Raw genomic sequence first — 13418 nt, 5'->3', positions numbered from 1 at the left:
ATTACGGAGAGAGAATTTTGAGTTTGAAAACTAAATTAATGACACATTTTAAAGATTGTTTAGCAAGATTGCAAACCTGGATAGTTGGCCTTATTTTAGCAAAGATGGATTTAGCAAAGGAAAATCCAGGATCCTTTCTTCCTCAGCTTTTTATTCTGAAAAATTTCAAATTGAAGTAAGAGTTCAAAGAATAGCATTGGTACGCATCAATTAGATTTGTTATTTGTTATTTTCATTTTCTTCTGTGTATTTCATTTTCTTTCCTGAACCATTTGAAATTCATTTTCAGACCTTACGGGAGTCTGCCTCTGAAATCTCCATGTGTGTTTCCTGAGAATGACTGTGCAACCCCAGCGTCACAAGTGTGTGCAGGGGGCCGTCAGTAATGCCCGAGTGTCCATCACATTCTCCACTCCAGCCTGCACATCACGGCTCCTGTAGTCCAGGATGGAGCTGTATGTGGCTGTCTAGCAGAGTGGGGCCTGCTTGCCTTGTAGACACTTGCGTGTGGCTTCTGTATCACCCAAGTTCACCGTAAACTGGGGCTGAGGTCCAGAGGCTTGAGGAAGGGTTTCTGACAATGTCGTGTGAGCAGTGGTGCCCCTGGAGGCTGTTGGGGGATGCCCAGCTCATGTGAGGGGCACTGGCTTGAGTGGCCTTGCTTCTGAAAGCCACGTGGCCCTGTGGCACCCTTCCCCTTGTGGCGGCCATGGCATTGGGCCTCTCCAGACCTAGGACTGCCTTTCTGTGGCCTGTGACAGCATTTTCTGTAATACTTGGAAAAAAACTTTTAGAATTCCTATTCTCCTAGAAATAAGGGGTTTTTACTCTGTCACCATTTAAAGTTCTTAAAAATAATTTCTTTTTGTTTTGTTGACTAAATTAACCACTTAATAGAGTAACTTAAGGGAAAGTTTATTAAGGTAAAAAAATAAAAAATTTTTGAACAAATTAAATTTGTCTCTTTCCAGACAGAAGAGTGAGATTTGTTTTAGAGATTTTTGAAGCATTCTGTGGCAGCTGTTGGAACAGAGCAAAGCCAGGGGTGCGAGGTGGCGCCGGGTAGTGTTCTCACTCAGGCTCTCCTTTCTCTCTGGACTCAAAGGCGTCTGGGTAGATGAGGTAGTTGGGATATTGACTGTATCTCAAAAAATGGGGAAAACCTACCTGGATCTAAAATTTTGCACTCTTAGCTTATTCAGAAAGCTCCTTGCAGCCTTCCCCACAATGGCTCTCTCACCTCGGGCATTGCACTGTTTTGAAGTAGAACAGGGGTGACAGGTTCATCCCGGTGATCTGTGCAGTAGGGAGTGTCACCGGGAGACCCTGAGTGTGCTCAGGAGAGGGGCGGGCACTTCAGGACCCCAGGAAGCTGGGTTTCTCATGGTGCAGAGCAGATTTACTCACCAGGGAGGATACATTGGTATTTGTATAGATGAAAACCTGCCTCAGTCTTCGGGTAGCTCCGTGAAGGGGTGGATGTTCTCTGGTTGGGGGATGGTGCATCGTTTGTCAAGTACCACTGAGGATGCTCTGGTGGTAAGGGGGAGCCAGTAGGGGAGGCAGGAGAGAGCTGACGTCGCCCTCGGGGTCGGAGGTGTGAGGGTGGGTTGTCCTCTCTCATGCAGGGCTGTTCCCCTGGCAGGTGGCCACGTGCTTGCCTGCTTGCTCCATTGGTTGTCCATACCTGGTGGCATGAGCCGTGGGCACTGGAGGCTTTGCCACCAAGGGGACAGGACAAGAGGGGTGAGAAAATGGAGGCAAGCAGGGGAGTAGCTGTCGTGGGTGATGTCCGAGGAGTTGGAGCAGTTGCAGGGGCAGGTTGGCCCCGATGATGCCCACGAACTGTGGGACAGTGCTGAGGCCCCGGCACACCAGGAAGTGTGGGGTAGAGCATCCATGCAAGGGGAGGGGGACGATCAGAGGTGGTTTGAGATGAGGTCCTTGCGGTGAGGATTCCGGAGCTCTCGTAGGCTTGGTGGTCAGAAGGTGCGAGCTGTGATTCTGGAGCTTGGGGCGGGAGCAGCGGTCTTGAAAGGAGGGTGTCAGAGACCTGGGGGGCAGACTGCAGGAGTGCATCGTTCCGAGGGCATGGTGAACATGGTGGCACAGCGGAGGGGATTGGGCATGGGGGCCTTGGGTGGCCCCAGGCCCAGGCAGCAGGCTGGCATGTACGATATTCCCGTGCTGTGGCCTGGTGGCCCTGTGGGTGGCTGATGGGGAGCTGTGGGCAGGAGTAGCCGCTTGTGGCCTTCTAGAGGGTGGGGGCATTGTGTAGGATGCTGGAGAGGCTGCGGGTGGACCTGGGAGATGGGTGGCAGCCTCTGCGGGGGCTCCCCAGGCCTTGGGTGGTGAGGCTGCAAGCCCTAGAACCTCAAGGGGGAAGAGCCAAGTCCTGAAGAGGTGCTGCTCCTGCGTCGCATGTTCTCACTTAGGTGTGTGCTGCCTCCCTTCCTCCTGAGCCTCAGTGGGGGCCATACTCGCTGAGTGAGTTCTAACATCTGGTCATTTTTAAGTCTGCCTTGAATATGGAAAAGTTTAATATAGTTAAGAATTTTCATCTGTTAAATGGATTCTTCTCTCCCAATTAATGATTAATAAGGCTTTTTAATCATTTTATTCTGTTACATTTTTGTCTCGAAAATTAATTCAGCACTGCCTTCAGTTCTTGAATCTGTGAACACGTGGCCGTGGTTGCATGAAGACTAACCCCACGAAGCCCAGGGTAGTGCTGTGCATCTGTGAGATACGCAGGAGGCGTTGTCTCCACATATGTGTTACTCTGGATGCAGTGGGAATCAGATTTACCTTAAGGGATAAACTGCTTCCCTAAGATGACTTAACTTTTGCATGGGTACAGGAGTTGCTGCTCTTCCCTCTGGTTTCTGGAAGCTCGGGAGTAGACAGGGCACTTGAGTCCTGTTGGCTGTGCTCCTCTCTCTGACCTGCTGGCCCCCTTCCTCTGAGGGAGGACCCTGTTCACTGCCACCCCGGTGCTCTCCCTTTATGGCTGTGGCAGCAGGATGGGTCTTGGGCTGAGTGCAGAAGGCAGATGCAGTGTGGGCGATCCCACGGCCTCCGTGGGTGGTGCAGCCCCTGGTGCCCAGGTCTGAGGAAGTCAGGCTAATTGCTTCTGGGCAGACCACTTTGTGGCTGATGTTGTGTTTAAAATTTTACGTTAGTTGGTGGCTCACTCGGGTAGTTTTGCTTTTGTGATGCTCTAGTAACGAACCATTACTTCACTGTTTTACAGAGTCCTTATGATTTCACATGTTTTTGCTGAACTTGTAAAAAAAGGCACTTGGATGATGGATTAACAGGAACATTGAGATTCTGTGAAAAGTTTCAAATCGGAGAGTATTCAATTTTCACCCTAGTCCAGCAGCTGTGCTGCTCACTTAAATACAGATGAATGAAGACCCCATTCGGGAAGACACCTGGCCAGCGGTCCAGAGCGGATGCAGGTAGGCGGCCCCTGCCTTTGTTACTACGTGTGGAACATGGTAACATCCAGGAGTCTCTCACATGGCTCCTACTGGTTGGCTGTTCTTAAAACTTTGTGCTTTCCAGGGTTCCAGACACATACATGGGAAATAATAGGTCCCTTTTTTTCAAAGGCAGGGAGCATGTTAATATTTTTTTCTGTGGTCTTTCTGGTAAATACAGATGTCTGCTAAATACAGCAAGTGAATTATAAATACTTACCTCATGGGATTATAATAAATGAAAGTGATTTGACTAGAACAGTATGAGTGTTAGGCTATTTAGTGATTTTAAGGAAAAAAGCTTTTGTATGTTTATTTGAAATAATTTATTGGGATGAAATGGGTGGAAATGAGACAAATATTTACTAGACACGAACTCTTGTGGCACACAGCTATTACAACTAGATAGAAGGTTAGACTTTGCATGATCTTTACCCACCCCAGAAGCAAAGGTAAAATCTTACAGGCTTACATTCTGGAATAGGTAAGTGATATTTTCTTTAGGCCGTAAGTTCTTCTTCAGTAATACATTTGAATGTTGAAAAAAGTCTGTCATAACATTTTAAGATTCTATGATAAATGAGAGAATTCTGCTGGTAAAATAATAATACTCCAGAAATGGTTGCTGTTTGATTTAGAACTCTTTCTTACATTTATTACCATACCATGGTATTTGGAACTCCTTTTTAGAAGATCCACAAGGATTAAGATTTTTAAGTTCCCCTTGTCTCTTCTTTATTTATTTTAGCTCTTCTTTTGTGAAGATAATATTGATTTCAGTGTTCATGATTTGTCAGTAAGATTATGTTGGGCCAGAGATGACAGACTGAAGTGTAAGCCATCTGTGACTACGTTATCTTATCCTGGCCCTCTCAGCCACATAGACATGGGCACGCTGCACGTCTTCTCAAGCCTTGGTTTTTGTCACTTAAGTAGGGGTGTGCTGTGGTATGGACCTGCTGAGGTTATTGGGAGAAGCGGGGTGGGGCTCAGTTGGGTGCCTGGTGCGTTAATAGCTGTCCTACAGAAAGCATTGTTATTTATGATCATACTATTTACAATAAAATATTTTTAATTTTATCTTGTTGATTGCAAAAAGCTGTCAAGTTTTTTTTTATTAGTGAAACCTCCCACGTTTGTCATTTGAAATAGTGATTAATTTTCCAGGGTTCTTTTTATGCACACCATTTCAAATTCAGCAGTCCCGTTTTCTTTTTTTTTTTTAGTCCCATTTTCTTCATTGATTTTAAGTCCTTTTGGTCAGGAGAGCGAGCAGATTACACTGATTATGTCCCATGGTATAAATGCCTGAAGGATCTAAACCAAGTGATGCTGTCTGTTGCTCTTAAGGGAGAGATTGTTCATACAGCCAGTACTTTGATCTTAGATTTTCTTTTTCCTGGACGTTTCTAAGAGCACCTGGCATACGGCTAAAGACAAAGCAGGTACTCTTGTAAGTTTTCGTTGGCCCGTTGTTTGATACTTCAGTGTGAGATCATGGAGTCCCTTGTTTCCTACTGTTGTGTGACAGATCGTACTTTGGAAAGATTGCTGACCCCTTGATCAGTATTGTTTATAAAATTGTCTTAAATCATTCTTCCAATTTACATAGATCAGGGTTTTGTTGCTTTTAAATCCCAATGTCAGTTCTGAATGTGCCCATTTACAAATAAAAAAATTCACCCAAAAGGGAGGTGTCTTTTTTTCATGGAGCAAGAAGCCTGGGTAGGCATTCCAGGATTGGTAGAGTGGCTCAGCTATGCCTGTAGGTGGATCCCATCTCAGCTTACAGTGGAGGGATCTTTCTTTTCCTCTCTGGGCCTCTTGGGGTTGGACTAACACAAAGCCCGCACCCCCCCCCCCCCCCCCCCAGAAAGTCACAGATGTGAGGCTCTCCTCGTGGAGCCTGGGGCCCTGGGACTCATACTGACTGGCCGACTTGCTGCATAGCCAAGCCAGGCACTAGGGAGGGAGCGTGTACCATACTTGATGGGAGAAGGGTGAGGAATTTGAGGCCATGCCTTAAATGTGCCACTGTGGTAAGTAGATCAGTAGGCAGTCCCTAGTACTGGGTTTTATGGTTGACGTGGAGCATGGGTGATCAATAAAAACTTGAAAAACAAATGTTTGCATGCTCTTTATATATTTAGTTCAACATATTAGGAATTTTTTTAAATTTCTATTTTAATTTTTTGAAAGATTTTATTTATTTATTTGACAGAGAGAGAACCAGAGAGCACAAGTTGTGGGGGGAACAGCAGAGGGAATAGAAGAGGCAGGCTCCCTGCTCAGCAAGTGCTTGATAGTGCTTGATCCCAGATCCCAGCATCATGACCTGAGCCGAAGGCAGGCGCTCAACCAACTGAGCCACCCAGGCGCCCCAGGAATTTCTATTTTAAAATAACTTATGTTTATCTATATAATTATGTTGGAATTAAATTGGTTACTAAGATAGTAATTTATATACACTTAAAGACAGGCACCAAATCCTATTATATGGTACAATGTTTTTCATGTGTTTTTTTTAGAGTTAGTCTCCATTTTTACTACTTTAACCAGGGTTGCAGTTTTTCCCTTTTTAGGATATACTTGAATCATACAGATAGGTACAATGAACAGTAATACATACCCATGTGTCTAATACTGAGATTTAGCAACTAATTTTGCTGTGTTTAGTTCAAATATTTTTAAAACTTTGGTTTTATTCTCATCAAATTAATAAAAATTCATTGTTGAAAAAGTTAAGTAGTGTCAAAAGACTTACAACTAAAAGCAGGCACTCTGTCCCTTCTGATGTTTACCTTTGCCATTTGTAAATAATAGGAGTAGGTAAATTTCTCTTGAATATGACAGTGCTGAACCAAGTAAGGCAATGAGATGACTTTCTTTTTTTCTTTTTTTGGTACATTTTTTTTTTGGAGTTTTAGCAATTTCTTGTTTTTTTTTTTTCCTATTTGCTTAAATTTCTTTGCAACTTGAAGTCTCTTAAACACTCCCAACAGCTTTATAGAACTGTCAGTGTAATATGCAACGTGGCCGACGCCATAGACAGCCCATTTGTCCGTGCTTCCTTGGGAACTCTTCTCCCGTTTTCCGGCCTGTCATGTGAGCTGCGTCCTCTAGCCCCACGGCTGTGCTGTCATTCTTGGAACGTCTGTTTCCTGTCTGTAGCTGGGTTCTCCTCATTTCTGGTTGCTGTGCCCTTCCTGTTTTTGGTGTGTATGCTTGCCTAGGTACAGAGTCAAGAAGCTTCCAGAGCAGACAGTGAGTGAATTCATGGTTAAAGTGACAAGTGGAGGGGTACCTGTCAGTGGTTGAGCATCTGCCCTTCGGCTCGGTCCTGGGATCAAGTCCCACATCGGGTTCCCTGCTCAGCTAAGAGTCTGCTTCTGCCTCTCCCTCTGCCCTTCCCTCGCTCATGCTCTCTCTCTGGCTCTGTCTTTCAAATACATTTTTAAGAAACCTTTAAAATGACAAGTGGAATGTGTAGTTGGTCATATTCTCTACTTTTCTGCCTATGTAAAATGTGGTCTCTAATAGACTTTTCTGAAAGTGCACCTAGGTGAGGTTCTTTCTGAGACCTCACATCAGCATTGTCTTCTTTCTCTCCTGCCCGGTCTTTGGTCAGCCAAAGGTCTAGGTCGAAAATCACTGTTGCTTCAGAATCTCCGGGCATTGTTGCCCTCCTTGTCTCTGAGACCCCACCATTGCTGTTGGGGGAATTGGATGCTGTTTCTGAACCTGTGTGTGTGTGTCCAGGGGTTTCTCCCTCTCCTCTGAAAACCTCTGGGCTGGATTTTTCCTTTGCTTGAGAATGAGTCTCTGTGGGCCTTTCTGACTTGGTGCTTGGGCTTTCCGTTTCACGTCTCTCCTCTTGTGGGGGGAGTTCTGTGTTCTTTTATGTGCTCATTTCCTCTTCTCTGGAATGCATGATGCTGGGACCTCTGCTTCTGAGGCTGGGCTTTCTATTTTTTTCCCTAAACTTCTCCAATTATTCATTTCCATTTTCTCATTCTTAGGAAGTTTACTGACTTTATTTTCCAACCTTTAAAAATGATTTCAGTGAGTATTTTAAGTTTCTATGAGCTCCTTTTTGTTCTCCTATAATTTCATTGATGCAAGTATTCTGTGGCTATAAATTGTAATTTTAAAAAGACTTTTTTGAATTAGCCTGGCCTGTTAGGAGTGTCTTTGTGTCTATTTGCTTTTTAGTCTGTTTTGTTTGGAGGTTTTCCTCAAATTTCCTGAGCTCCAAGGTGGATCCTTTAGCAAGACACAAAAAAGTTAGTTGGAAGCTGTGTGTATAAGTGGTGCTTGGTGGCCTTCAGTTACATTATTGGGGCCTCCCAGTGTCAGTATTTGGGGGTGTTTTCTCTATAGATAGGTTTTTAGATTTCCTGGCAGTATAAGGAGAGAATATTGATCAACCCTCAGATACCCCGATTTCTCCTCTGTAGTCCTGTACCTTTACATCTGTTGAAGCCTTGCCACCAGAGACCACTTCTTGTCACATGAAACTGGGCTTACTAGATTTATTCAGCAGCAGGGAGAGTGCCCTTGACAGCCTCCCAGGGAGATTTCACAAGACGCAGAGCTGTTCCCAGGGAGGACTGTGTGAGTTGGTAGGGTTGGAGACACTGAATGTGATGTGGATGAGATTGGTGAGGATTCCTAATTTAAACAAGGTGCTGGAACAGAATGGGTTTTTATCTTTGGGAAATCTGAGTCCACTTGAAATTTACAGCTAGTAAAAGGCCTGTCTGGTAGCTGTTGCAGCTTCAGCTCCAGACCACCATGATAACGCAGATATCGCAGTACTATGTGTCAGATGAATTTCTTGGTTTCTCAGTGTATATATGAGTTATGTATATGCTCTACTGCAGTCTATTGTGTGTAGTAGTGTTATGTTTATTTTTCTTAAAAGATTTATTTATCCATTTTAGAGAGAGTGCATGAGGAGGGGGAAAGGACAGGCAGAGAGAGGAGGAGAATCTCACACAGACTCCCCACTGACTATGAAGCCTGATGCAGGGCTGATCCCACCACCCTGGGATCCTGACCTGAGCTGAAACTGAGTCAGATGCTCCACTGAGCCACCTAGCCACCCCCCCCCCACCCTTTTTAAGTAAACCATGCCCAGTGTGAGACTTGAACTCACAGCCCAGAGATTGACTTAACATGCTATACAGACTGAGCCAGCCAGCTGCCCTGATAGCATTATGTCTACAAAACAGTGTACATACCTTAATTTTAAAAAGTCTATTCCTAAAAAATGCTAACCATATGAACTTTCAGCAAGGCTTAAGCACTGATCACAGAACACTGTAATAAATATTGTAATAATGAAAAGATTTGGAATATTCTGAGAATTACCAAAATGTGACACAGAGACATGAAGGGAGCAAATGCTGTTGGAAAAATGACGCTGACTTGCTCCATGCAGGGTTGCCACAAACCTTCGGTTTGTAAAAAGCACAGTATCTGCAAAGCACAGTAAAGTGAGGCTCAATAAGAGGCGTGAGTGTTTTTGGAACATCCATCCCTGAATGAGCTTCTGTTAAAGCAGTTTGAGTGAATGTAGTTTTTCTTAGGTATCACAGTTTAGTACAGTTTCAATAACTTTTCTGAGTCTACTAGAACAGTTTATTTTGTAAATTATGCCTCTGTTTGTTTTCACATTTCAATCAACAAATAGATGTAGTACCTAGTAAAGGATCTTGTTCTGTTTTCTCTTGGACAATCTGTGATCAAGTGACTGATGCCACCCTGACACCAGGGCGCCTCTGTTACTTGTCCCCTGCATGGTGTGTGCTGATGACACTCCTCAGCAGTATGAGAGTGCCTCCTTACCGCTCTTCACAGCTCGGGCATTCCCACTCATTTGTTCGGAGGCCACTTAGTTGGACATTCAGGTTCTTTCTGCTCTTCCTTATTAGACGTGATGACTACAATAAATAGGCTTGTCCGTTTGTTCTGCCAGTGTGTTGTCATTGGGATAGCTTTCCAGAGAGAGAAGGACTCAGATCTTAAATGCATATGCAATTCTGTAAGGTATTTGTGGACTTTGTGCCATTTTGCCCTCTTACCAGCAGGCAGTTGAAGCAAGTCTCTCCCCCAGACTTGGTGCTGTAGTGTGTTGTCAGAAAGGTGAGGAAGGAATCTCTACTTCCATGTATGAGGTGAATATCACATCCTGTAGGGCCTTCCCTTTTCTGTTTTGTTTTTTCTTTTTTCTTTAAATTCAATTTGCCAACACGTAGTATAACATCAAGTGCCCTCCTCAGTGCCCGGCACCCAGTTACCCCATCCCCCACCTCCCTCCCTTCCCTTTTCTGTTCTTATCTCCCCTGGTTTTCTTCTACTTTTAGAAGCTCTTTTAAAGTCAGTTACTAACCTTTGTGATAGGAGTTATTTCTTAACCCTTGCCGCTGTGTGGCGCTGGCTCCTTGGAGAGGACTTTGCTTAAGTCCCTGGCCTCTTGTTCCCATCTACGTGGGTCTCAGCCTCCGTCACAGAAGCCATGCTGGACTTCTGCACTCCTAGCTTATGTCTGTGGTTACTTTGTGAATCTTTTCTTTCCTGTTTTCTGAAGAATATCCTCCAGTGACTTCCAGAGATTTGTGGGAGATGTAACTTTTGAGGCCATATGTGAATATAAATGTCTGTACCCTCAATTGGGAATTTCACTGGGTATGGAAGTCTGGGTTCAAAGTCCTTTTGCCTCCGTTTTGTGGGTATTGCTTTCTGGTTGATGATGAAAGAGTATGTCTGGTACCTCTTTATTTTTTTAAAAAAGACTTTTTAAAAAGGACTTTATTTTTCTTAAAGCAGTTTTAACTGCCCAGCAAAATTGAGCAGAATATATGTTTTTCATATACTCCTGGTGCCCTCTCCCTCGGCCTCACCTACTAGCAGTATCCCCCAGCTGATAGTACATTGGTTACAGCTGATGCAGCTACAGTGATATGTCATGATCACCCAGAGTCCATTGTTACCTTAAGGTTCACTTTTGGTGCTGTATATTCTGTGGGGTTTTGACAAATGTATAATCACTCACATCCACCTTTCTGGTATCATTCAGAGTAGTTTTACTCCCTAAAAAATCCTCCTATTTTACAGCTATTCATTTCTCTCTCCCCCTAAGCCCTAGCCGCCACTGACCTTTTACTGTATCCATAGATGTGCCTTTCCCAGGATGTCATAGAGTTGGAATTCTGTGTAGCCTTTTCAGATTGGCTTCTTTTCACTTAGCAGTATGCACTTAGGGTTTTCCATGTCTTTCTATGACTTGATAGCTTGTCTTTTTCAGTAGTGAGTAATACTCCGTTTGTGGACGTACCATGGTGTATTTATCCAGTCACCCACTAAAGGATGTCTTGGATGCTTCCAAGTTTAGGGAATTCTAAATCTGCTGTACACATCCATCGGCAGGTTTTTGTGTGGACACGTTTCCAGCTTCTTTGGGTAAATATCAAGGACTATAATTGCTAGATCACATGGTAAGAGTATGGTTTGTAAGAAACCACCAAACTGTCTTCCAGTGCGGCTGCACCAGTCTGCCTTCTCTCCTCCATGAATGCGAGTTCCTGTTGCTGTACATCCTCTCCAGTGATTGATGTTGTTGGTGTTTTGGATTTTGGCCATTCTATTAGATGTGTAGTGGTATCACATTGTTTTTAGTTTGCATTTCCCTGATGACATATGATGTATAGAGCATCTTTTCATACAAGTTTTTTGCCATCTCTGTTTTTTGGTGTTAAGCTCTTTGGGCCATGTTTAATCAGGTGGCTTTCTTATTGTTGAATTTTAAGAATTCTTTGTATATTTTGGATAATAGTCCTACATCAGTTTTCTTCTCATTGTCTTGTCATTTTCTTGATAGTGTCTTTCACAGAGCAGCAGTTTTTTAATATTAATGAAATCCAATTTCGTTATAATTCATAATCTTATTAATTTCTTTCATAAATTAGGCCATTGGTGTATTATCTAAAAAGTCATCAACATAAGCAAGGTCATTTGGATTTTTTCCTATGTTAACTTTTAGGAGTTTTACAGTTTTGCACTCTGCATTTAGGTCTGTGATCCATTTTGCGTTAATTTTTGTGAAGCATATACGATCTGTGTCTAAATTCATTTTTTTGCACACGGATGTCTAAGTCGTTCCAGCATCATTTATTAAAAAGACTGTCTTTTTGGGACACCTGGGTGGCTCAGTGGTTGAGCATCTGCCTTTGGCTCAGGGCATGATCCCGGGGTCCTGGGATTGAGTCCTGTGTCGGGCTCCCGTGCAGGGAGCCTGCTTCTCCCTCTGCCTCTCTCTTTCTATGTCTTTCATGAATAAATGAAGTCTTTTTTTTTAAAAAAAGACTGTCTTTTCTGTATCGTACTGTTGTATTGCCTTTGCTTCTTGTCAAAGATCAGTTGACCATATGTGGGTCTTTTTCAGGGTTTTCTGTTTGATCTATTTGTCTATTCTTTAGCAGGTACCATGCTGTTTTGATTAGTGTAGTTTTTATAATATATCTTAAAGTCAAGTACTGTCAGTCCTCTAACTTTGTTCTCCTCCTTCAGTATTGTGTATGCTGTTTGGATCTTCTTCTCCCTATAAGCTTTAGAACTAGTTTATTGATAGCCACAAAATAACTCGCTAGGATTTGTGTTGGGATTGCCTTGAATCTATAGATCAAGTTGGGAAGAACTGACATCTTGACAATATTGAGTCTTTCTGTTGGTGAATATGGATTATCTTTCCTTTTTTTTTTTTTTGAGTATCTTTCCATTTAGATAGTTCTTTGATTTTTTTCACCACTTTCATAGTTTTCCTCATATCTACCTTGTATATAGGGTCTGTAGTTAACGTCTCCTCTTTGATTTCTCATGTTAGTAATTTGTTCTCTCTTCTTGTTACCCTGTTTAGAGATTTATCAGTTTTGATCTTTTCAAAGAATGAACTTTTGATTTTATTGATTTCTTGTTTAAAATATTATTGGTTTCTGTTATAATTTTTATAATATCTTTTGCTTACTTTGTATTTAATATGGTTTCCTCTTTTAGTTTTTTAAGATGGAAGCTTAGATTTTTTTAGATCTTTCCTTTTTTTCTAATATGTGTATTCAGTGCTATACATTTCTTTCTGTGCACTGTTTTCCCTGCATCCCACAAATTTTGTAAATTGTATTTTCATTTTCATTTAGTTCAAAACATTTTTAAGTTTGTCTTGTGATTTCTTCTTTGAACTTTGTATTTATAAGTGTGTTTAATCTTTGAGGATTTGGGGATTTTCCAGCTACTTTTCTCTTATTGTATTTATTTTGATTTTATTGTTTTTGAGCAGTTGTAGGATTTCTGTTCTTTTAAATGTGTTAAGATTTGTTTTATCCGGAATGAATGCTTCATGGGAGCTTGCAAAGAATGTGTATTCTGCTGTTGTTGGTCTGTTGATGTCCATCGCATCCATTTGATTTGTGGTAGTGTTGGGTTTGACTGTCCTCACTGATTTTCTGCCTGCTGGATCTGCCCATTTTTGATAGAGGGGTATTGAAGCATCAAGTATGATAGTGGTTTCCTCAGTTTCTTTCTCTTCATAGTTCTGACAGTTTGCCTCATGTGGTTTGATGTGCTGTTGTTAGGTGCACACGTTAGGGATTGTCCTATCTTCCTAGAGGATTGATTGCTTTATCATAATCTCTCTCTTTTTCCTTGATGACTTTTCTTGCTCTGGAATCTCTCTGAAATTAATATAGCTACTCTCGCTTCTCCGATCAGTGTTAGCATGGTATATCTTTTTCCTTTTCTCTACTTTTAATCTAAATATATCTTTATATTTAAAGTGGATTTATTGTGGAGAGTATATAGTATGGTCTTGTTTTTTGTTCCACATTGACAGTCTTGGTCTTTTAATTGGTGTACTTAGACATACTTAAGGTGATTATT

General features: G+C 42.4%; 1 protein-coding gene across 7 annotated transcripts in view; it reads left to right on the top strand.

The window, feature by feature from the left end:
- SPIN1 (spindlin 1) overlaps positions 1 to 13418 on the top strand; it is a 77816-nt gene that overhangs the window by 37353 nt on the left and 27045 nt on the right. For 6 of the 7 annotated variants that reach the window (XM_055311006.1, XM_055311004.1, XM_055311005.1 and 3 more), the window contains one exon: positions 3254 to 3464. The exons of the other annotated variant lie outside the window; for it this stretch is intronic. In XM_055311006.1, the coding sequence (XP_055166981.1) occupies positions 3413 to 3464 (52 nt within the window). In that variant the 5' untranslated portion in view covers positions 3254 to 3412. The remainder of the gene's footprint in view (positions 1 to 3253; positions 3465 to 13418) is intronic. 7 annotated transcript variants of the gene reach the window in all.

This window comes from Nyctereutes procyonoides, unplaced genomic scaffold (genome assembly GCF_905146905.1).
Source record: "Nyctereutes procyonoides isolate TBG_1078 unplaced genomic scaffold, NYPRO_anot_genome, whole genome shotgun sequence".
NCBI lineage: Eukaryota > Metazoa > Chordata > Mammalia > Carnivora > Canidae > Nyctereutes > Nyctereutes procyonoides.
Note: the sequence above shows the minus strand (reverse complement) of the source record. Positions and strands in the feature narration are given on the sequence as shown.